The sequence below is a fragment of the Podarcis tiliguerta genome (assembly GCF_965153285.1).
Source record: "Podarcis tiliguerta genome assembly, chromosome: 12".
Classification (NCBI taxonomy): domain Eukaryota; kingdom Metazoa; phylum Chordata; class Lepidosauria; order Squamata; family Lacertidae; genus Podarcis; species Podarcis tiliguerta.
In genome coordinates this window covers 13,599,055-13,622,459 of record NC_139545.1, presented here as the reverse complement: position 1 = coordinate 13,622,459, position 23,405 = coordinate 13,599,055, and the positions used below count along the sequence as shown (strand labels likewise).

General features: G+C 40.6%; 3 protein-coding genes and 1 long non-coding RNA gene across 8 annotated transcripts; 1 reads left to right on the top strand and 3 right to left on the bottom strand.

The window, feature by feature from the left end:
* Positions 1-300: 300 nt before the first annotated feature.
* Positions 301-5,039, bottom strand: LOC310660458 (phospholipase A and acyltransferase 3-like). Of its 3 annotated transcripts, XR_014503376.1 has the most exons (6): positions 4,891-5,039; positions 2,250-2,391; positions 1,562-1,830; positions 897-939; positions 415-495; positions 301-370 (listed from the first exon to the last, which is right to left on the bottom strand). XR_014503376.1 is itself a non-coding variant. In XM_083405248.1 (5 exons), the coding sequence occupies exons 1-4, from the start codon at positions 4,897-4,899 to the stop codon at positions 889-891; spliced, it is 471 nt and encodes a 156-aa protein (XP_083261374.1). In that variant the 5' UTR covers positions 4,900-5,039; the 3' UTR covers positions 301-404; positions 850-888. The 3 variants fall into 3 exon arrangements, 2 of the variants coding, with proteins under 2 accessions (XP_083261374.1, XP_083261375.1); XM_083405248.1 differs by lacking the exon at positions 415-495 and having other exon boundaries at positions 301-404; positions 850-939; XM_083405249.1 differs by having other exon boundaries at positions 301-495.
* A 5,500-nt stretch (positions 5,040-10,539) lies between these two features.
* LOC310660457 (phospholipase A and acyltransferase 3-like) lies at positions 10,540-15,150 on the bottom strand. The gene is made up of 4 exons (XM_083405247.1): positions 15,060-15,150; positions 11,857-11,998; positions 11,415-11,683; positions 10,540-10,710 (listed from the first exon to the last, which is right to left on the bottom strand). The coding sequence occupies exons 1-4, from the start codon at positions 15,066-15,068 to the stop codon at positions 10,660-10,662; spliced, it is 471 nt and encodes a 156-aa protein (XP_083261373.1). The 5' UTR covers positions 15,069-15,150; the 3' UTR covers positions 10,540-10,659.
* Positions 10,540-21,210, bottom strand: LOC310660460 (phospholipase A and acyltransferase 4-like). Of its 3 annotated transcripts, XR_014503377.1 has the most exons (5): positions 21,101-21,196; positions 19,099-19,240; positions 18,436-18,692; positions 17,583-17,706; positions 10,540-10,609 (listed from the first exon to the last, which is right to left on the bottom strand). XR_014503377.1 is itself a non-coding variant. In XM_083405252.1 (4 exons), the coding sequence occupies exons 1-4, from the start codon at positions 21,107-21,109 to the stop codon at positions 17,656-17,658; spliced, it is 336 nt and encodes a 111-aa protein (XP_083261378.1). In that variant the 5' UTR covers positions 21,110-21,210; the 3' UTR covers positions 17,512-17,655. The 3 variants fall into 3 exon arrangements, 2 of the variants coding, with proteins under 2 accessions (XP_083261378.1, XP_083261377.1); XM_083405252.1 differs by lacking the exon at positions 10,540-10,609 and having other exon boundaries at positions 17,512-17,706; positions 18,559-18,692; positions 21,101-21,210; XM_083405251.1 differs by lacking the exon at positions 10,540-10,609 and having other exon boundaries at positions 17,512-17,706; positions 21,101-21,192.
* On the top strand, positions 15,464-22,849 carry LOC310660515. The gene is made up of 2 exons (XR_014503468.1): positions 15,464-15,569; positions 21,428-22,849. It is a non-coding gene; the product is annotated as an uncharacterized lncRNA (long non-coding RNA).
* Positions 22,850-23,405: the final 556 nt, after the last annotated feature.

Here is a 23,405-nt window from a genome sequence, read left to right as displayed (position 1 = left end):
ATTGATTTTTAACAACCAAGGCCTGCAGCAAAACGTTGTATGTGTCAAGGGTGGCCTGAAACAAGATGGCGGCATCCTCCATCCCAAGTACAGAAGTTGACCAGACTTCAAGTAAGTTGAACCTTACTTCAACGTTGATCAGTGTCCTCTACCACATCTAGAGGCAGCAGGGAGAAATTTGATTCAATTCACATTCAAATTCTTAACTAATCTGCACTTTACAATACAATGCACAAACTGAAACAGAGCCATCCTTCAAAATTCACACCAATGGATGAAGACAGAAAATCTAAATCTTGATTGATTTGATGTTTTCGTTTTTATTCAATAACTCTTGTTCTTTTATAATGGGATCTTGTTAGAAGCCAACCTAGGATTGTCCTCCAACAGTCTTTTAGATTGTTAGAAGCCAACGTAGGATTGTACTCCAGCAGTCTTTTAGATTGTTCACATGTCTCATCATATATTGAACACCAACTAATGGTGTTTACGAACAGAACATGTGAAAGAACATGAAAGAAGGATTTATATCTAGATGTTAGGATAGAGGGGATAAAAAAAAACAGGAAGACAGAATGAGAGATAAAGGAGGTGCTGTGGGATTGGTAGAAGTCAATGTCTTGTTGTTGTTGTTTTAGTGTTTATAATATTAACTTGTAAGATATGGATTTGTTTTTTTGTTTGTTTTGTTTGTTTTTTGTCTTTTTCAGTTTTCGAATGTTGATTTTTGTGTGTTGTGTATTGTTATCTTTTGATATCTTTCATGTTGTTGCTATTGTGTGGAAAATACTAATAAAATTCATTTTTAAAAAACACAAAAAACAAACATAGGATTGTCCTCCAATTGTTCACATGTCTCATCATATATTGAACACCAACTAATGGTGTTTACGAATGGAACATGTCTGGTATCCCTCTTAGAGCAGAAACAATTGCCACCTGCAAAAAAAGAGAGGTTTAAGCATTTTTATTCGCAATGACCAATGGTCCTTCATTTCTCACAACAGAGTTGATATGAAACTTTACTTTAAATGTTTCTTTTGGAGACAGAAAATAGCCAGATTTGAAATTCTCAGATTCCAAGGCAATTAACTCTGGGTTTAAAACAGGCTTTAGAAATTAATTCCTTATAACAGAACATGCTGTGGTGCAAAAATCTGAGTTCTGTGGCTATAGTTTGAAAAACATTAAAAGAATACAAACCCAACATTTTTCATCAGGTTACAAGTCTGTCATTAATTTGGAAACCTGAGTTCTGAGTTTTTAATCTTTTCATTTGTCCCTTCAGACAATTTGAATGTGTGAACTCAAGTTATTTTTAAAAGTTATGATATCCATTTTTTTCCTGTTCTGGTTTGCAGTCCTTCAATATACTCCAAGTAAATGTTCAGTTCTGCTCCTCATCTTTGTAAATCAGGGTTAGAAATTAAATCTACATAAAAATAAAGTAAATTAACTGCTTCTTAATCTCACCTCATTTTTCCAGGATCAGTAATTTAGAAAGAATTTCAATATCACAGCACAGATTGCCACTACGAAAACATGAATAAATTCTACACACCTGTCCACTGTCAGGTTGGCCATATCGTAGTTCAGCGGCAAAATGTTCACAGTTCATCTTGAGCACGTCGTAGTCTCTCTCAGTCCCAACACATTCATTTGCAGTGCTAATTATTTCGCTTACAGGCCTGGCTTTATATTTTCTGTCCTTCCCGTTGTTGACCTTCCACCTGCTTAGCCCCGCCACATATGAAAGCTTTTCTTTCTTCACCACTGCCTTTGTTGTCTCGGCAGACAGATAAATAGAGAAAAAACTTCCTGTACTCCCATCTCAAGAACAGAGAGAGAAAAGAAACTCAGAAACAGTGACCATTAGGCCTTGATTCCCTGCATTTCATCAACAACATTGTCTTCAAGAAGACACCAGTTGTTGTTGTTGTTTAGACAAATACTATTATTTTTTAAAAATTTGTTAGCCACTCTTATTTTGTCCAAGGCAACCCAAAACAACTTACAACCAACCAGAATGCAATCTCTTGGCTACAAAGCAGTCCTCTAACTGGCTTACAACAATTGCAAGTATCAGGACATAGAACTTCCAGCAACAATTAGTCCCTAAGCCAGTGGTGGGGAACCTTCCCCCCCCCCCCAAGGGCTGTGCTTCTTCAGGGATAATCTGCCAATGTTCTCTATCTTATTCTTCCCTCTCATAAAATCACCCTTTCCAGGAAATAATGAGAAGCTCTTACCTGTAGAAGTCAGGTGGACCACATATCCATCACCTACGTAGATAGCCCAGTGTTGGTAACCCAATCGATAAATCTCAATCTGGTCTCCAGGCTGTGGTCTCTCCCAGAGGTAAGTGAGCCAATGTATTGCGTCGTAAAATAGCTGTGCAAGTTTATTCAGAAGTAAGTCCCACTAGGTTTAATGAAACACACTCCCAAATACATAGGATCACAGCCTTTTATACTGTAGCTCAGGGATAGAGAACTTGTGGTCTTCCGGATGTTGCTGGTCTACAACTCCCATAGTCCCTGGACATTAGCCATAGTTGCTAGCGTTGATGGGAGTTTGAATCCAACCACATCTGGAGGACCACAGATTTCTTACACCTGTGTAGCTTATGGCAAATATTTCTCCCAGACCTCACTCTGTGGCATCATTATCTTTTTTAGTGTATTTATCATTTTCAATTTTACAAATTTGCACAATAATATTAAGCCAAAATACAAACCATACATTTTCCACTGACTTCCCTTCTCCCCGTCCATGGTTCATTTTATTAAAACTTTACCACTGCATATTCTATATTTTCCATTTTCTCTCTTTTTCACTTTTTCTTCCAAAATACTTCATACCGCTGAAATCCTGTTAACATTTTTATATGTTTGTAATGATTTTTCAAATATTCTACAAATCTTTCCCAGTCTTCTTTAAAAGTTCTTTCTTATTCTAGGGCTGCCACACGTCCTGGCTGATTTTTGCTGAATCCAGCTTTAAAAAATCCCCCCCAAACTGGAAACTCTGGCCATTTATTTGTGTGTGTGTGCGTGTGTTGTGTGTTCACCACTTAGGGGGAAATAAATACAGTTCAAATTGGGGAAAATAAATACAGTTGCACCTCAGTTGTTGAACAGCTTAGTTCTCGAACTACTTGGAACCTGAATACTTCAAACCTGGAAATGAGTGTTCTGGTTTTGGAACCTTTTTCAGAAGCCGAACGTGCTCTGTTCTGAGTATAACTTCCATTTTGAGTGCCACACTTCCATTTTCCTAGTGAGGGAAGGCGGGCGGGCGACAAGCGAGCAGGCACCTGCCGCCCTCCAGGGCTGGTTCCAGCCACTGCCGCTACAACAGCAACCACCCCCTCCTCCTCCAGCTGTGGCAGCCCTGGCGCTGAGAGAGGGAAGGCTGGGCTGGAGTGGCAAGCGAGCAGGCAAGGAATGTCGCCGCCCCACCTGCTCCTGCTTGCGGGCAAGTAGGAGTGGGATCAGGCTGCTGAGCTAGGCAGTGCTGCTGCTTGCAAGGGAACAGGAGCTGGATCGTGACTGTTCAGCTGGGGAAGCACGGAAGGTACTTGCTGGGGCAATGGCTCATATGCCCACAGAGAGGCCTGAGTGCCGTCTCTGGCATGTGTGCCATAGGTTTGCCACCACTGCACTATGAGAACAGTATGCAAGCTATTCTCATGTTCTTTAAGCCTGAGAAAAGCACCACATCACCTCCTGCCCCATCCAATACAGTGGTACCTCAGGTTACAAACGCTTCAGGTTACAGACTCTGTTAACCCAGAAATAGTACCTTGGGTTACGAACTTTGCTTCAGAATGAGAACAGAAATCGTGCTCCGACGGCGCGGCAGAAGCGAGAGGCCCCATTAGCTAAAGTGGTGCTTCAGGTTAAGAGCAGCTTCATGTTAAGAACGGACCTCCGGAACGAATTAGGTACGTAACCAGAGGTACCACTGTAGATGCTGCAAGGCCAGATGGAAATCCCCTTTCACTGAGGAAATCACCCTATTCTTAGCTCTTTCCTGCTCTCGAGGTTTGTTTCCCTTCCCAGCTATTTTTTAAAAATATGAAATGTTTATTGGTTTTATAACGAACTAAAGGCAGAAACAAAAATTAGTTCAACTATTGCACAATAAAATAAAGTATAAAAATGAAAGTCAAGCAAACTTAAATAAAAATATTTAAGTCAAGAAAACTTACAATTACAGGCATATAAACAGTACAGAGCCCAGCACTTTACTGAGTTGCTGCTATTATCGTGGATTTCATTCCAAGCTCTCTTTTTGCCAAAAATCAAAACTTAGTATCCATGGCTTGCAGGAGCCTCGCTCTCTTCCCCCACAAGTAGATGAATTTTTCAACCATTGGACCCTGTGATTATTCACGGTTTTTCTAAGTCAGACATGCAAGGCAGAAGAAGGAGCTAAAGCAGAGCTTTCCAAACTTTTCATGCTGGTGACACACTTTTTATGGACGCAGCATTTTGTGACACAGTAATTCAGTTTCACTAGCAAACCGGAGGTTAAACTAACCCTTTTCCAGCCCGGGAGGAGCGCAGGGACCATTCGCGTGAAAACACCTACACACTGCAGCCGACACACGAATGTGTCGCAACACACAGTTTGGAAAGCTCTGAGCTAGAGACAAAACTATCCTAAGCATTCTTACACAGAAGTTAGTCTCACTGTGTTCAATGACATTTTGCTCCTAAACTGCACGTTGGCTTGTAGCCAGAAATAGCAGGGTATAACAGACAGCAAGTCAAGTGGCAATTCTTACTTCGAAAAAAACAGTCCAAGGGAAAACAATCAAAGGGAAGGTATTTTGGACTGGGTGGGGATTGATAGAAAATGTCCCCTATTCAAAGGGGTTCTTACCTCAGCCATAATGTTCTGCTCTCACCTCCTTTCAGTCTTCAGATATTTTTGTTCATTTTCAGTTTCGTTTTAACTTTATATACCGTACGAAAAATAAATAAATAAATAAATAATGTTCTCGGAAAGGCAACAGTTGACGTCAATATAATCTCCGGTCAACACTTCCGTAGTGTAGAAAAACAGCAGGAAACGTGTTTTCCCTGCCAGGATAGTTTTTCACATGCCAAAGAAGCCTAGAGCCCCCATCCCAACTCCCCAATATCCCAACATTTTAGAGGTGATTCCTGGTTCTTTTCACTTCTAGAAGTGTAAGGAAAAGACTTCTACCCAATTGCACAACAAAAAGTAAAATAACCAAATCATTTTTTCCTGTCCTTGTATTTTGCTAGGCTCCTTGTATTTATGTTCTGGCTGTTCTGCAATGGTTTCCTGCCCTACAGGAGCCGTTCACCACAATCTCTGTCTGAGGCAGGGGTAGCCAATATGCTGCTCTCTAAATATTGTTGGACTCCATTGCCCATCACCAATGTCTGCAGGGTCATAGGTTCGCCACCCCTCAAGCAGGTGATGCTTTTCCTTGGCATGGACATACAGTTGATTGGGAAGACTTCCCCTTCACAACTGCTGCATCCTAGAAGCTGCAGCTATCCCTATCTTCCAGACAGTTTCTTTCTGATCCTTGTACCTGTTTGATGAGTGTCTGTCTGTCTGTCTGTCTCTGTGTGTATGTGTGTGTGTGTGTGCACGCGTCCCAATTCTCCAAGCATTGAGGAGTTCAGAGGCTCAGAATGTCCTCAGGTTCTGCTTCCATTGCAGTGAAGTCACTGGAGACTTATTGGCATTTTGTGATATAGGACTTGCATAGTTATATGGGTAGGTAAAGATTCACAGCATTAAACACCCTAGAAATCTTCCGAAGAGGATGGAGGATGAATGACTATCTTTTAGACGATCAGGAAATTGTAGAAAAAGCACAGAAGAAATTAACAGAATATTTTGTGGATAATTGCAACAAAGGCACAAAGATGAATGTGGTTTGGGATGCAAGCAAAGCAGTGATGAGAGGATTTTTCATCCAGCAGAATTCAATTAAGAATAAAAATAGGGAAAAAGGTAAAAAAGAAATATTGAAGCAAATAATGGACAATGAACAAAAACTAATTAAGCATCCGAACAACCGAAAGGTAAAAGAAAATATTAAAGTACTACAGACTCAATTTGCAATGATAATAAATAAAGAAGTAGAATGGAACATTAAAAGATTGAGACAAAACAACTTTGAATTTGCAAATAAATCAGGAAAATGGCTTGCCTGGAAAATCAAAAAAAGGAAAGAACAGAACACAATAAACAAAATCATGGTGGAAGGAGAAGAGATAGTCAATCCGAAAGAAATAAGAAAAGGATTCTTGGACTATTACAGAAGACTGTACAAAAATAAAGAAAGAAACAATTTGAGGAAAATAGAGAGATACCTGAAAGAGAAAAAGGTGCAGACGATCCCGACTGACAAAAAACAGCAGCTAAATACCCAGATAGAAATTGAGGAGATAAAAGAAGTGATAAAAGATTTGAAGAGGAGAAAAGCTCCAGGGCCAGATGGATTCACCACAAATTACTACAAAGAAATGAAATCCATTGTGCTGACACCGTTGAAGGAAGTTATGAATAACATCTTAAAAGAAAGAGACATCCCAGAAACATGGAAAGAAGCATATATTACGTTCCTGCCAAAACAAGACTCAGACCTAACTCAGGTCAAAAATTATAGGCCGATTTCATTGTTGAACACAGATTACAAAATATTCGCAGGGATACTTGCGAAGAGATTGAAAAGAATACTACAAGGATTCATCCATAAGGATCAGGCGGGTTTCCTTCCAGGCAGGCAGATGAAAGACAATATAAGAAATATAATCAATGTTATGGAATATCTGTCTGTCAGGATTGAGAAACAAGCCATGTTGATGTTTGTGGATGCAGAAAAGGCATTTGACAATATAGCATGGGACTTTATGTTGAAAAACTTAGAACATATGGAAGTTGGTGAAGAATTCTTCAATGGAATTAAGGCAATTTATACAGAACAAAAAGCTAAACTTATAATAAACAATGTTATTACAGAAGAGCTGAAAATCTCTAAAGGAACAAGACAGGGATGTCCACTTTCGCCACTATTATTTATAACGGTGTTAGAAGTCCTTCTAAATTCGATAAGACAAAATGGAAATATAAAAGGAGTGACGATAGGCCAAATAGAATATAAAATTAAAGCATTTGCATATGATCTGGTGGTAACAATTGAAGAACCAACAACTACTGCTAAAGAAGTAATAGAGGAAATGGACAAATTTGGAGAAGTGGCAGGTTTCAAATTAAATAAGAAAAAAATGAAAATGATTGTGAATAATATGGACCAAAGCGCAATTGAAATAATGCAACAGCAAATTGAAATAGAGGCGGTTAAAAAGGTGAAATATTTAGGAATATGGCTAACCTCAAAGAATACAGACCTATTTAAGAACAACTATGAACCGGTGTGGAATGCAATAAGAAAGGACCTGGAGGTGTGGGGAAGAATGAAATTATCATTTTGGGGAAGAATATCTACAATTAAGATGAACGTGTTGCCAAGAATGTTATTTCTATTTCAGACTATCCCTATTATTAAGGGGGTCAGATTTTTTAAAGAATGGCAAAGAGCGATTTCAAGGTATATATGGCAGGGCAAAAAGCCGAGAATTCAATTTAAATTATTAACAGATGTCAGAGAAAGAGGAGGCTTTGCCCTGCCTGATTTGAAATTATACTATGAGGCATCATGCCTTTGCTGGTTGAAAGAATGGATAAAATTAGACAATAAAGAACTGTTGGACTTAGAAGGATATGATAACAGATTTGGATGGCACGCGTATTTGTGGAGGGACAAAAGGAAAGTGCATAAAGGTTTTCAGAACCACATCTTCCGAGGCCCTTTAATTGAAGTATGGGATAGGTATAAAAACCTATTAGAACCTAGAGTACCACACTGGTTATCCCCTCTAGAAGTCATGAGTGTAAAGAAAACTAATATGAGAGGCAATTGGGCCACATATGGCCAATTGCTATTTAAAGAGGGAGGAAAATGGAAAATGACACCATATAAGCAAGTCAAAAAATATGTATATGATTGGTTACATTATTATCAAACAAATGAAATGTTCAGGAAAGATGTAAAAGAATGCGGTTATGCAGATAAGGACTCAATATTCCAGTCAGAAATAGTATATAAGGAATCTAAAACTCTGTCTAAAATGTATAAGTTGTTATTGGAGTGGAATCTGAAAGACGAGGAAGTCAAGTCGGTAATGATACATTGGGCCAGAGACTTTGGTTATAATATTCAATTTGAAGAATGGGAAAGACTGTGGAAGGAAAACCTAAAATTTATAGCATGTATGACACTAAAAGAAAATGTTATGAAAATGTTTTATAGATGGTATATAACACCGGTAAAACTAGCGAAAATGTATAAGACATGCAATAAGTGTTTGAAATGTAAAGAAAAAGAAGGTTCATTCTACCACATGTGGTGGGAATGTAAGAAAGTGAAAGGCTTCTGGGAAATGATATATAATGAATTGAAAAAGATTTTAAAATATACTTTTACAAAGAAGCCAGAGGTCTTTCTGTTAGGTATTTTAGGAAAGGAGATTAAGAGAAAGGACAGTAAGTTTTTCCAATATGCAGTGACAGCTGCAAGGGTGTTGCTGGCTCAGAAGTGGAAACAACAGGAAATACCGACAATGGAAGACTGGAGATTGAAGTTGCTAGACTATGCCGAGTTGGATAAGATGACTGGGAAGATTAGATACTTAAGAGACCAAAAGTTCACAGAGGACCTTCCATCTGAAGGTTCTTTCCACTAAAACTTTCAATTCGAATTTTATTGGATTATGGTCTGAAATCACCTTCGGTTGGATTTCTATTTGTTGGGTTCTTGGAGTAAGTTCGCTCAAAATCCATATTTGATCTATCCTTAACATTGACTGGTTCGGTTCCGAATGATAAGTAAACTGCTTGTCCAATGGGTGTCTAAGTCGCCAAATGTCTATCAAATTACAATTCTTTGTCGTTGAGAAAAACGATTTCGGTAGTCTCCCTTCTTTACTTGCTCCCTCTCTGAGTCTATCCATTTCTAGTGAAACCACTCCATTCATATCTCCCATTATTATTATTTTCTGGTCCATATACTCAAATAGTTTTTCTTCTAAAATTTTGTAGAACTCAGTCTTATTTCCATTAGGTGTGTAGATCCCGACTATAATTAAATTTTCTCCTTGCCATTTGATCCAAACCGCTATTATCCTTCCTTCTTCATCTTTGAATATTTGTTGGGCTTCGATTTTGTTTTTTATATAGATGACCACTCCTCTTTTTTTCTGCTTGTCCGAAGATATAAATTCATTTCCCAATCTTTTATTAATCAATATCTTTTTCTGTCTTCTTGCCACATATGTTTCTTGTAAACAAATAATATCTAAATTTTTCTTTTTTAGAAATTGTTCAGTTCTGTTCCTCTTTTTTTTATCATTCATCCCATTAATGAACACACACTTCCGGTTTTCAATTGTCTGGGAGCCGGAACGTTTGACTCCCAAGGCATTCGGGAGCCAAGGTACGGCTGTATTTGCAAAGTCCAAACACCAGGAGCCAAAGGGCAATGCTTAACCTACCATGAATGCATGATTATTCCCAGCCTGCCCACCCCCTTTGAAAAGCCATCCTTGAAGACCAGAGCACATTCTATTTCAATATTTTTTAATATGGATGTGCCTTGGATATCATTTTTCCCTTCTCCTTTAATTTTTAATTATGGTGTCGTTTCTCTTAACTAGATTTTTTCGATTCATGGCAGACAGAGAAAGAAAGAAAGAAGTGGAAAAGCATTCCATGAAAAATGACTTCCACCAAAAGAGATATTGAAACAATCCCTCCCTTTGGATTCCTCTATGAACACTGCTACTAAGATGCTTGCAGAAACCTCACTGACATCCATGAAAAATGGGGGGTGTAAATCAGATGTGAATAATCTGTAACCCATCAAGTCAAAAGCAGCGCACTAGCTATGGGTTGTGGGTTTGGCCAGAGCTTCTGTCACTTTTGGTCTCAGATGGGAACCAAAACCAGGAAGCAAAAACATATTGAGAAAATGGGAAGTTGGGATGAAGGAAGAAGGATTGAGGGCTGAGATTTCAGCTAAACGCACAAGTAAAGAAGACTCTTTCCCCTCCTCCATTGAAGGGGGCTATGAAAACCCAAATGCCAATGAATTCACAAGCTACACTGTTGTGGGATTCTTTATACAGGCATGTATTGATTTTTAACAACCGAGGCCTGCAGCAAAATGTTGTATGTGTCAAGGGTGGCCTGAAACAAGATGGCGGCATCCTCCATTCCAAGTAAAGAAGTTGACGAGACTGGCAACTGAACCTTACTTCAACGTTGATCAGTGGCTTCTGCCACATCTAGAGGTAGCAGGGAGAAATTTGATTCAATTCACATTCAAATTCTTAACTAATTTGCACTTTACAAAACAATCACAAACTGAAACAGAGCCATCCTTCAAAATTCACACCAAAGGATGAAGACAGAAAACCTAAATCTTGATTGATTTGATGTTTTCGTTTTTATTCAATAACTCTTGTTCTTTTATAATGGGATCTTGTTACAAGCCAGCCTAGGGTTATCCTCCAATAGTCTTTTAGATTGAACACCAACTAATGATGTTTACAAACCGATCTTGTCTGCTATCCAGTTTAGAAAAGAAAGTTCTTCCACCTGCAAAAAATAAGAGATTTAAGCATTTTTATTCACAGTGGCTGATGGTCCTTCATTTCTCACAACTGAGTTGATATGAAACTTTGCTTTAAATGTTTATTTTGGAGACAGAAAATAGTAGATTTGAAATTCAGATTCCAAGGCAATTAACTCTGGGTTTAAAATATGCTTTAAAAATTAATTCCTTGTAACAGAACATGCTTTGGTGCAAAAATCCGAGTTCTGTGGCTATAGTTAGAAAAATATTAAAAGAATACAGACCCAACGTTTTTCATCAGGGTACAAGCCTGTCATTAATTTGGAAACCTGAGTTCTGAGTTTTTAATCTTTTCATTTGTTCCTTCAGACAATTTGAATGTGTGAACTCAAGTTATTTTTAGAAGTTATGATATCCATTTTTTTCTGTTCTGGTTTGCAGTCCTTCAATATACTCCAAGTAAAGATGGCGTCGTTAGTGGTAGCATCGGCGTGAGCTCCGCATCAGTCGTGCGGTTTTTATTATTTTTATCAGTCTTTTATTAGCTTTTATTAGTATTTTATATCTATCATTTGGCAGCTTTTCCTCAACTATTATATCCACATAAAAATAAAGTAAATTAACTGCTTCTTAATCTCACCTAATTTTCCAGGATCAAGAGTTTAGAAAGAATTTCAATATCACAGCACAGATTGCCACCTTGAAAACATGAATAAATTCTACACACCTGTCTACTGTCAGGTTGGCCATATCGTAGTATGGCGGCAAAATGTTCACAGTTCATCGTGAGCACGTCGTAGTCTATCTCCATCCCAACACATTGGTTTGCAATGCTAATTATTTCGCTTACAGGCCTGGGTTTATATTTTCTGTCCTTCTTGTTGTTGACCGCCCATTTGCTTATCCCCGCCACATATGAAAGCTTTTCTTTCTTCACCATTGCCTTTGTTGTGTCGGCAGGCAGAGAAGTAGAGAAAAAATTTCCTGTTCTCCCATCTCAAGAACAGAGAGAGAAAAGAAACTCAGAAACAGTGACCATTAGGCCTGGATTCCCTGCATTTCATCAACAACACTGTCTTCAAGAAGACATCAGTTGTTGTTTTGACAAACACTATTATTTTTAAAAAAATTGTTAGTCACCTTTCTAGGAAATAATGAGAAGCTCTTACCTGTAGAAGTCAGGTGGACCACATATCCATCGCCTACGTAGATAGCCCAGTGTTGGTAACCCAATCGATAAATCTCAATCTGGTCTCCAGGCTTTGGTCTCTGCCAGACGTAAGTGGGCCAATGTAGTGCGTCGTAAAACTTCTGTGCAAGTTAATTCAGAAGTAAGTCTCATTAGGTTCAATGAAACACACTCCCAAATACATAGGATCACAGCCACAGAGGCAGCCTTTTCTTTTATACTGTAGCTCAGGGATGGAGAATTTGTGGCCTTCCGGATGTTGCTGGACCACAACTCCCATAGTCCCTGGACATTAGCCATAGTTGCTAGGGTTGATGAGAGTTCGAATCCAGCCACATCTGGAGGACCACAGATTTCTTACACCTGTGTAGCTTATGGCAAATATTTATCCCAGACCTCACTCTGTGGCATCATTATCTTTTTTATTATATTTATCATTTTCAATTTTACAAATTTGCACAATAATATTAAGCCAAAATACAAACCATACTGTCAGAGCTGGCTCCGGGTCCCAGCTCACCAAGGACCAACGCTAGCCGATCGTACAGTATCAAGGTCTTTATTGAAGAATAGTCTCCATTTACAAGTCTCAGCGTCCCAGCCCTACGTCTGGACTTTAGACCGGCGAAGCTCTGTCTGGATCTCCACCCCCTGTGCACCAGTTTAATACTCTAATCTTACTCCACCTCTTCCTTCTCTCTCTCTTCCTCTGGGTCTTACTACCCCCCGGGGTCTCATTCCTCCTGGACTCTTCCGACGCAGAGCTTGACCCCTCTGACTCCTCCCCCTCTCTTCGGCGGGCTTTAGGACCTGGCTCCCTACCCGGGCTGCCCACTTTGCCGCCCTCCTGTACATTTGAACTTGGCGCGCGCGCGCGTTTTACTTTCCGGATGACCGTTTCCTCGCTCCCTGACGAGGGTGTGGTCAGTCCTGCCTCACGTTCTCCCTCTGCCTGCGCGCTCCCTGATCCCGATGCCTTGGACTCCTCCCCCCTACTGCACTCTGGGGGGGACGCTGGCCCGGATTTCCAGCTGCTACTCTCTGAGTCCCCTCCTTCCCGAGGTGTCCCCCTGGGCACTCCCCTTGCCCTGACCATGGGGGCCCCTTTCTGTGAATCCTCCGAGTCACTGGAGAGGCTCAGAGACCTCGGACTACTGTCGCCGCTGACATTTCCTTCCGACTCCTCCCCCTCGCTCTCCGTTTCTTCCCTCTCCTGTGACTCTGCTCCTGAACCCCTGACACATACATTTTCCACTGACTTCCCTTCTCCCCATCCATGGTTCATTTTATTAAATCTTTACCACTGCATAGTCTATATTTTCCATTTTCTCTCTTTTTCACTTTTTGTTCCAGTAAACTTCATACCGCTGATATCCTGTTAACATTTTAATATGTTTGTAATGATTTTTCAAATATTCCACAAATCTTTCCCAGTCTTCTTTAAAAGTTATTTCTCATTCTAGGGCTGCCACACGTCTTGCCTGATTTTTGCTGAATCCAGCTTTAAAAAATCTCCCTAAAGTGGAAACTCTGGCCACGTGTGTATTTGTGTGTGTGTGTGTGTGTGTTCACCACTAGGGGGGGAAATAAATACAGTTCAAATTTGGGGAAATAAATACAGTTGCACCTCAGTTTACGAACAGCTTAGTTCTTGTACTACTTGGAACCTGAATATTTCAAACCCGGAAATGAGTGTTCCAGTTTTGGAACCTTTTTCAGAAGCCGAACATGCTCTGTTCTGAGTATAACTTCCATTTTGAGTGCCACACTTCCATGTTCCTAGTGAGGGAAGGCAGGCAGGCGACAAGCAAGCAGGCACCTGCCGCCATCCAGGGCTGGGTCCTGCCGCTGCTGCCATAACAGCAACCACCCCCTCCTCCAGCTCTGGCAGCCCCGGCGCTGAGTGAGGGAAGGCTGGGCCAGAGTGGCAAGCGAGCAGGCAAGGAATGCACATGGAAATGCCGTTTACCTGACCCCCCCCCGCAGCAATGCCTATTTATCTATTTGTGCTGGTGTGCTTTCGAACTGGTAGGTTGGCAGAAACTGGGACAGATGGGAGCTCACGGGGATTCGAACCGCTGACCTTCCAATCAGCAAGCTGAAGAGGCTCAGTGGTTTAGTCCACAGCGCCACCTGTTCCACTATGAGAACAGGATGCTGGACTAGGTTGATGGGCCATTGCCTGATCTAGCAGGCTATTCTCATGTTCTTTAAGTCTGAAAAAAGCACCGCATCATCTCCTGCCCCATCCAACACATGCTGCAAGGCCAGATGGAAATCCCCTTTCACTGACGAAATCCCCCTATCCTTAGCTCTTTCCTGCTCTTGAGGTCTGCTTTCCTTTCTTCCCAGTTCTAGTGTCCAGCTGTTTACTCTTTTTTAAAGATGAAATGTTTATTGGTTTTATAACGAGCCAAGGTAGAAACAAAAATCAGCTCAACTATTGCACAATAAAATAAAGTATAAAAATGAAAGTCAAGCAAACTTAAATAAAAATATTTAACTCAAGAAAACTTACAATTGCAAGCATATAAACAGTACAGAGCCCAGCACTTTACTGAGTTGCTGCTATTATCGTGGTTTTCATTCCAAGCTCTCTTTTTGCAAGAAATCAAAACTTAGTATCTATGGCTTGCAGGAGCCTCGCTCTCTTCCCCCACCCCACAAGTAGATGAATTTTTCAACCATTGGACCCTGTGATTATTCATCGCAGTTTTTGTAAGTCAGACTTGCAAGGCAGGGGAAAGGAGCTAAAGCAGAGCTTTCCAAACTTTTCTTGCTGGTGACACACTTTTTATACACGCAGCATTTTGTGACACCGTAATTCAGTTTCACTAGCATACCAGAGGTTAAACTATCCCCTTTCCAGCCCGGGAGGAGCGCAGGCAGCATTCATGTGAAAACACCGACACACTGCAGCCGACACACGAATGTGTCGCAACACGCAGTTTGGAAAGCTCTGAGCTAGAGACAAAACTATCCTAAGCATTCTTACACAGAGGTTAGTCTCACTGTGTTCAACGTACGTTGGCTTGCAGCAGAGATAGCAGTATAAGGCAGACAGCAAGTCAAGTGGCAACTCTTCCTTTGAAAAAACAGTCAAAGGTAAGACAATCAAAGGGAAGGTATTTTGGACTGCGTGGGGATCAATAGCCAATGTCCCCAATGCAAAGAGGTACTTACCTGTGCCATAATGTTCTGCTCTCACCTCCTTTCAGTCCTCAGATATTTATACATCTTTTTCAGTTTCATTTTCACTTTATAGCCTTAAAAAACAACCTGTTATTAGCAAGGCAACAGTTGTCATCAGTATAACATCTCCTGGCAACACTTGCCAGGATAGTTTTCCACATGCCAAAGAGGCCTAGAGCCCCCACCCAATATTCCAGCATTTTAAAGGTCATTCCTGGTTCCTTTCACTTCTAGAAGTGTAAGGAAAAGACTTCTACCCAATTGCACAACAAAATGTAAAATAACCAAATCACTTTTTTCCTGTCCTCCCAGCCTGCTAGGCTCCTTGTATTGATGTTCTGGCTGTTCTGCAATAGTTTCCTGCCCTACAAGACCAATTCACCACAATCTCTGTCTGAGGCAGGGGTAGCCAACATGCTGCTCTCTACATATTGTTGGACTCCATTGGCCATCACCATGGCCAATGTCTGCAGGGTCACAGGTTCCCCACCTCTCAAGCAGGTGATGCTTTTTTTCCTTTCTGATCCTTGTACCTGCTTTGATGAGTGTGTTTGTTTGTCTGTCTGTCTGTCTGACTGTCTCTCTCTCTCTCTCTCTCTCTCTGTGTGTGTGTGTGTGTGCCCCAATTCTCCAAGAATTGAGGAGTTCAGGCCCTCAGGTTCTGCTTCCATTGCAATGAAGTCACTGGAGACTTATTTGCATTTTGTGATATAGGACTTGCATAATTACATGGGTTGACTGTAGGTAAGGATTCACAGCATTAAACACCCTAGAAATCTTCCGAAGAGCTTCCAGGAAGCTCTTGGATCCTCTGCCTGATCTTGTTTCCAGAAGTTTAAGAAGTATGGAGAAGGACTTTACCCCCACCTGAAAAAATGGCCCTTCCCATTTCCCACCCGCAAATGGGGCCATCATGTTATTTTCAAAGTGAAGAAACGCCATGTTCAGATGTCTTGGAGAACAACTATGTGGCTGGTGTTTATGGCTCCCTGTAATTGTGCCAAAATACCAGCCCACCTGCTGCACGTAAAATTCTGTTACACTGTAATGCTAAGCAAATCCATGTGGAAAGAAGCTTCTTCAGGGTCACTGCGATCCACTTTCAAAGAAGTGTGTTTGTTATTAAGCAGCCAACAATTCATTTCAAAATTAAGAGTACTGAACCAGATAAGGCCTAATTAATAGCTCACTACCAGCATTTTGCTCTACCTTTTTAAATGTAGCTCTGGAGCAAAGTAACTAATTTGAGCTCAGTTGCATTAACACCATTACCATATTTTTGAAGCTGTAAATTGGTGGACCCGTATGTGAAACTCTTTCTTCACTTTCAATGCCTCCTTTGCTCCTTCAATTTTAGAAATCCCATTTGTGTGTGTGTTTTAAGTATTCAACATGCATCTGTTTTTAGCTAATGGGACGTCTTTATTTCATCAACAACATTCCCAAGTACAGTCGTACCTCGGAAGTCGAACAGAATCCGTTCCGGAAGTCCATTAGACTTCCAAAACATTCGACTTCCATAGCACGGCTTCTGATTGGCTGCAGGAAACTCCTGCAGCCAATCAGAAGCCATGAGAGTCCTGTCAGACATTCAGCTTCCAAACGAACATTCTAAAACCGGAACACTCACTTCTGGGTTTTGACTGTTCGGGAGACGGAACGTTTGACTCCCAAGGCATTCAGGAGCCGAGGTACGACTGTATTTGCAAAGTCCAAACACCAGGAGCCAAAGGGCTATGCTTAACCTACCATGAATGCATGAGGATTCCCAGCCTGCCCACCCCCTTTGAAAAGCCACCCTTTAAGACCAGGGCACATTCTCTTTCAATATTTTTTAATAATGATGTTTCTTGGATATATTTTTTTCCTTCTCCTTAAATTTTTAATTATGGTATTGTTGTTCATGAGTTTCTTTTAACTAGATTTTTTTTATTCATGGCAGAGCAGAGAAAGTAAGAAAGAAAGAAAGAGGTTCTGTCACTTTTGGTCTCAGATGGGAGATGGGAACCCAAACCAGGAAGCAAAAACATATTGAGAAAATGGGAAGTTGAGGTGAAGGAAGAAGGATTGAGGGCTGAGATTTCAGCTAAACGCACAAGTAAAGAAGACTCTTTCCCCTCCTCCGTTGAAGGGGGCTATGAAAACCCAAATGCCAATGAATTCACAAGCTACACTGTTGTGGGATTCTTTATACAGGCACGTATTGATTTTTAACAACCGAGGCCTGCAGCAAAATGTTGTATGTGTCAAGGGTGGCCTGAAACAAGATGGCGGCATCCTCCATTCCAAGTAAAGAAGTTGACCAGACTGGCAACTGAAATTTGATTCAATTCACATTCAAATTCTTAACTAATTTGCACTTTACAAAACAATCACAAACTGAAACAGAGCCATCCTTCAAAATTCACACCAATGGATGAAGACAGAAAACCTAAGTCTTGACTGATTTGATGTTTTTGTTTTTATTCAATAACTCTTTTGTTCTTTTATAATGGAATCTTGTTAGAAGCCAACCTAGGATTGTCCTCCAACAGTCTTTTAGTTTGTTCACATGTCTCATCATATACTGAACACCAACTAATGGTGTTTACCAACGGAACATGTCTGTTATCCGGCTTAGAACAGAAAGTTCTTCCACCTGCAAAAAAATAAGAGATTTAAGCATTTTTATTCACAGTGGCTGATGGTCCTTCATTTCTCACAACTGAGTTGATATGAGACTTTGCTTTAAATGTTTATTTTGGAGACAGAAAATAGCCAGATTTGAAATTCAGATTCCAAGACAATTAACTCTGGGTTTAAAATATGCTTTAAAAATTAATTCCTTGTAACAGAACATGCTTTGGTGCAAAAATCCGAGTTCTGTGGCTATAGTTAGAAAAATATTAAAAAGAATACAGGCCCAACGTTTAAAGAATACAGACCCAACGTTTTTCATCAGGGTACAAGCCTGTCATTAATTTGGAAACCTGAGTTCTGAGTTTTTAATCTTTTCATTTGTTCCTTCAGACAATTTGAATGTGTGAACTCAAGTTATTTTTAGAAGTTATGACATCTATTTTTTTCTGTTCTGGTTTGCAGTCCTTCAATATACTCCAAGTAAAGATGGTGTCGTTAGTGGTAGCATCGGCGTGAGCTCCGCATCAGTTGTGCGGTTTTTATTATTTTTATCAGTCTTTTATTAGCTTTTATTAGTATTTTATCGCTATCATTTGGCAGCTTTTCCTCAACTATTATATTCACATAAAAATAAAGTAAATTAACTGCTTCTTAATCTCACCCAATTTTCCAGGATCAAGAGTTTAGAAAGAATTTCAATATCACAGCACAGATTGCCATTACGAAAACATGAATGAATTCTACACACCTGTCTACTGTCAGGTTGACCATATCGTAGTATGGCGGCAAAATGTTCACAGTTATTTGTGACCACATTGTAGTCTATCTTCTTCCCAACACATTGGTTTGCAATGCTAATTATTTCGCTTACAGGCCTGGCTTTATATTTTCTGTCCTTCTCGTTGTTGACCTTCCAGTAGTCTTTTCCTGCCACTTTTGAAAGCTTTTCTTTCTTCACCATTGCCTTTTTTGTGTCGGCACAGAAAAAATTTCCTATACCACCATCTCAAGAACAGAGAGAGAAAAGAAACTCAGAAACAGTGACCATTAGGCCTGGATTCCCTGCATTTCATCAACAACATTATCTTCAAGAAGACACCAGTCGTTGTTGTTTTGACAAATACTATTATTTTTTTAAAAATTGTTAGTCACTCTTATCTTGCGCAAGGCAACCCAAAACAACTTACAACCAACCAGAATGCAATCTCTTGGCTACAAAGCAGTCCTCTAACTGGCTTACAACAATTGCAAGTATCAGGACATAGAACTTCCAGCAACAATTAGTCCCTTAACCAGTGGTGGGGAACCTCCCCCCCCCCAAGGGCTGTGTTTCTTCAGGCGTAATCTGCCAATGTTCTCTATCTTATTCTTCCCTCTCATAAAACCACCCTTTCTAATGAGAAGCTCTTACCTGCAGCAGTCAGGTGGACCACATATCCATCGCCTACGTAGATAGCCCAGTGTTGGTAACCCAATCGATAAATCTCAATCTGGTCTCCAGGCTTTGGTCTCTCCCAGAGGTAAGTGGGCCAATGTATTGTGTCGTAAAACAGCTGTGCAAGTTTATTCAGAAGTAAGTCCCACTATGTTCAATAAAACATACTCCCAAATACATAGGATCACAGCCACAGAGGCAGCCTTTTCTTTTATACTGTAGCTCAGGGATGGAGAACATGTGGCCTTCCAGATGTTGCTGGTCTACAACTCCCATAGTCCCTGGACATTAGCCATAGTTGCTAGGGTTGATGAGAGTTCGAATCCAGCCACATCTGGAGGACCACAGATTTCTTACACCTGTGTAGCTTATGGCAAATATTTCTCCCAGACCTCACTCTGTGGCATCGTTATCTTTTTTAGTGTAGTTATCATTTTCAATTTTACAAATTTGCACAATTATATTAAGCCAAAATACAAACCATACATTTTCCACTGACTTCCCTTCTCCCCCGTTCATGGTTCATTTTATTAAACCTTTACCACTGCATAGTCTATATTTTCCATTTTCTCTCCTTTTCACTTTTTGTTCCAGTATACTTCATACCGCTGATATCCTGTTAACATTTTATTATGTTTGTAATGATTTTTCAAATATTCTACAAGTCTTTCCCAGTCTTCTTTAAAAGTTCTTTCTTATTCTAGGGCTGCCACACGTCCTGGCTGATTTTTGCTGAATCCAGCTTTAAAAAATCCCCCCCAAGTGGAAACTCTGGCCATTTATTTGTGTGTGTGTATATATATTCACCACCGGGGGGGAAATAATTCAGTTCAAATTGGGGAAAATAAATACAGTTGCACTTCAGTTTTCCAACAGCTTAGTTCTGAAACTACTTGGAACCTGAATACTTCAAACCTGGAAATGAGTGTTCCGGTTTTGGAACCTTTTCCAGAAGCCAAACGTGCTCTGTTCTGAGTATAACTTCCATTTTGAGTGCTACACTTCCATTTTCCTAGTGAGGGAAGGCGGGCGGGCGACAATCAAGCCTGCCGCCCTCCAGCGCTGGCTCCAGCCAGCTGCAACCACTGCTGCAACCACCCCCTCCTCCAGCTGTGGCAGCCCTGGCGCTGAGTGAGGGAAGGCCGGGCCTGAGTGGCAAGCGAGCAGGCAAGGAATGTCTCCGCCCCACCTGCTCCCGCTTGCGGGCAAGTAGGAGTGGGATCGGGCTGCTCTGCTTAGCAGCGTTGCTGCTTGCACGGGAACAGGAGCTGGATCGCGACTGTTCAGCTGGGGAGGTACAAGTGTATAAACAGTACAGAGCCCAATGCTTTACTGAGTTGCTGCTATTATCGTGGATTTCATTCCAAGATCTCTTTTTGCAAGAAACCAAAACTTAGTATCCATGGCTTGCAGGAGCCTCGCTCTCTTCCCCCACCCCACAAGTAGATGCATTGTTGAACCTTTGGACCCTGTGATTATTCATTGCAGTTTTTGTAAGTCAGACTTGCAAGGCAGGGGTAGGAGCTAAAGCAGAGCTTTCCAAACTTTTCATGCTGGTGAAACACTTTTTATACACGCAGCATTTTGTGACACAGTAATTCAGTTTCACTAGCAAACCGGAGGTTAAACTAACCCTTTTCCAGCCCAGGAGGAGCACAGGGACCATTCGTGTGAAAACACCGACACACTGCAGCCGACGCACGAATGTGTCGCAACACGCTGTTTGGAAAGCTCTGATCTAGAGACAAAACTATCCTAAGCATTCTTACACAGAAGTTAGTCTCACTGTGTTCAATGCCACTTTGCTCCTAAACTGCACGTTGGCTTGTAGCCAGAGATAGCAGGGTATAACAGACAGCAAGTCAAGTGGCAATTCTAACTTCGAAAAAAACAGTCCAAGGGAAAACAATCAAAGGGAAGGTATTTTGGACTGGGTGGGGATTGATAGAAAATGTCCCCTATTCAAAGGGGTTCTTACCTGAGCCATAATGTTCTGCTCTCACCTCCTTTCAAACCTCAGATATTTTTGTTCATTTTCACTTTCGTTTTAACTTAATATACTAAATAAATTAATAAATAATGTTCTCAGCAGGGCAACAGTTGACGTCAATATAACATCTCCTGGCAACACTTCCTTAGTGTAGAAAAACAGCAGGAAACGTGTTTTCCCTGCCAGGATAGTTTTCCACATGCCAAAGAAACCTAGAGCCCCCACCCCAACTCCCCAATATCTCAACATTTTAGAGGTCATTCCTGGTTCTTTTCACTTCTAGAAGTGTAACTAGATTTTTTCGATTCATGGCAGAGCAGAGAAAGAAAGAAAGAAAGAAAGAAAGAAAGAAAGAAAGAAAGAAAGAAAGAACTGTAAAAGCATTCCATGAAAAATGACTTCCACCAAAAGAGATATTGAAACAATCCCTCCCTTTGGATTCCTCTATGAAAACTGCTACTAAGATGCTTGCAGAAACCTCTCTGACATCCATGAAAAATGGGGGGTGTAAATCAGATGTGAATAATCTGTAACCCATCAAGTCAAAAGCAGCGCACTAGCTATGGGTTGTGGGTTTGGCCAGAGCTTCTGTCACTTTTTATCTCAGATGGGAACCAAAACCAGGAAGACAAAACGTATTGAGACAGATGGGACTCTGTTCAACATTACTGAACGTTGGAGGCAGTTTTGTTTAAGAAGGCTTTCCCCAAGGCACAACCCAGTCATTTATGACTTGTACCATGGTAGGAATGGTTTCATTGCCTTTTGAGTGTGTAGGAATGGTCTCACTGTTTTTAGAATTCCCTTTTTTTTGGGTATTTTTAAAAATCTTAATCTTATACTTTGCTTTGATGACCTCAGGCCATCAAATAATAAATGACTATTATTATTCGTCAAAACTTGTGTGCGTACTCAATGGTAAAATGTTTCATAAGAGGAGGGACCTATTTCCCCCTTATATAAATTGGGCATTTTCTGTGGCAGCCCTAAGCAATGTAGCAGAGGTGTGCCTGGCACCGTCATTATATAGCTTCTGCCAAATGCCAGAAGTAATTAATAAGAATAATTAATAAGAATAATTAACAATAAAATATTTATATATAATTTTCTTTTGCATTTTCCTATCATACTGAGATTAGTTTTTATAGAAACTTCTCGGTAGATATGTTCAGGAATATACACTTACTTTTTAAAAAATTTCAAATTAATGCACCATATTATCCCAGGGCAGTGAAACACAACAAATAAAAGTTGGTTTGAATTCCAACAGCTGGGGGCACCAGGGACTGAGATTGAGCCTTCACCTCATTGGTATTCCTAAGTGTACCACTTTGTTTTATTTTCTCCCATTTTCATTTCTTTTACCATTCATACATTTGGGGGGAAACTAACACACTGGACTTGTGAACTCCTTGCTAGTGAATGGGACAACACTGCCTTTCACTGAGGGAGACCGTACAGGGAATGGCCTTACTCAATACTATGTCAAAGGTCCTAGGTTCAGCTACCAACATCTCCAGGGGACATTCTGACAATGAGGAGAATGTATATGGAGGTACATTCTGACCCGTGTCAGAAGCCCCAGAGAGCCCCAGCCAATCAGTGTGGACATTACTGAGCCACATGGACCAATAGTTCTGACTCAGTCTAAGACACGTACCTCCATATACATTCTCCTCATTGTCATGACAGGCATTATGCTAATCAGTTGTAAACAAACAAACAAACAAACAAACAGGGAATCATCCACCCATATGCCTCCCAAATACTAGAAGTTTGATACATTTCAAAATTTAAAAATAACCCTTTCCCACTTTTTAATTGCAGGAGCTGCTGTTTCCATCTCCACCGGAACTGTGTTTTATGGCCTTCTATTTGCAGTAATTTTCATTGTCACTTGTCCACAATCCGTGTGCTTTTCTGGAAACCACCTGTTTCATTGAATGACAGGTGCATCACTTTAGAATTGCTTCTGAAGGAGCAAAAAATAATCAGGATAATGAGGAAATAATCAGCAATAAGGAAGCCGTTCAATCAATACTGGAAATATAGAATTGTACTACAGTGGTGCCCCGCAAGTCGAATGCCTCGCAAGATGGAAAACCCGCTAGACGAAAGGGTTTTCTGTTTTTCAACGCGCTTCGCAGGACAAATTTCCCTATGGGCTTGCTTCGCAAGACGAATATGTCTTGCGAGTTTTGAGATTTTTTTTCGCTCCCCACCCCCTTTTTCTAAGCCGCTAAACCGCTAATAGCCTTTTAGCAGCTAATCCGCTAATCCCTTAAGCCTTTAA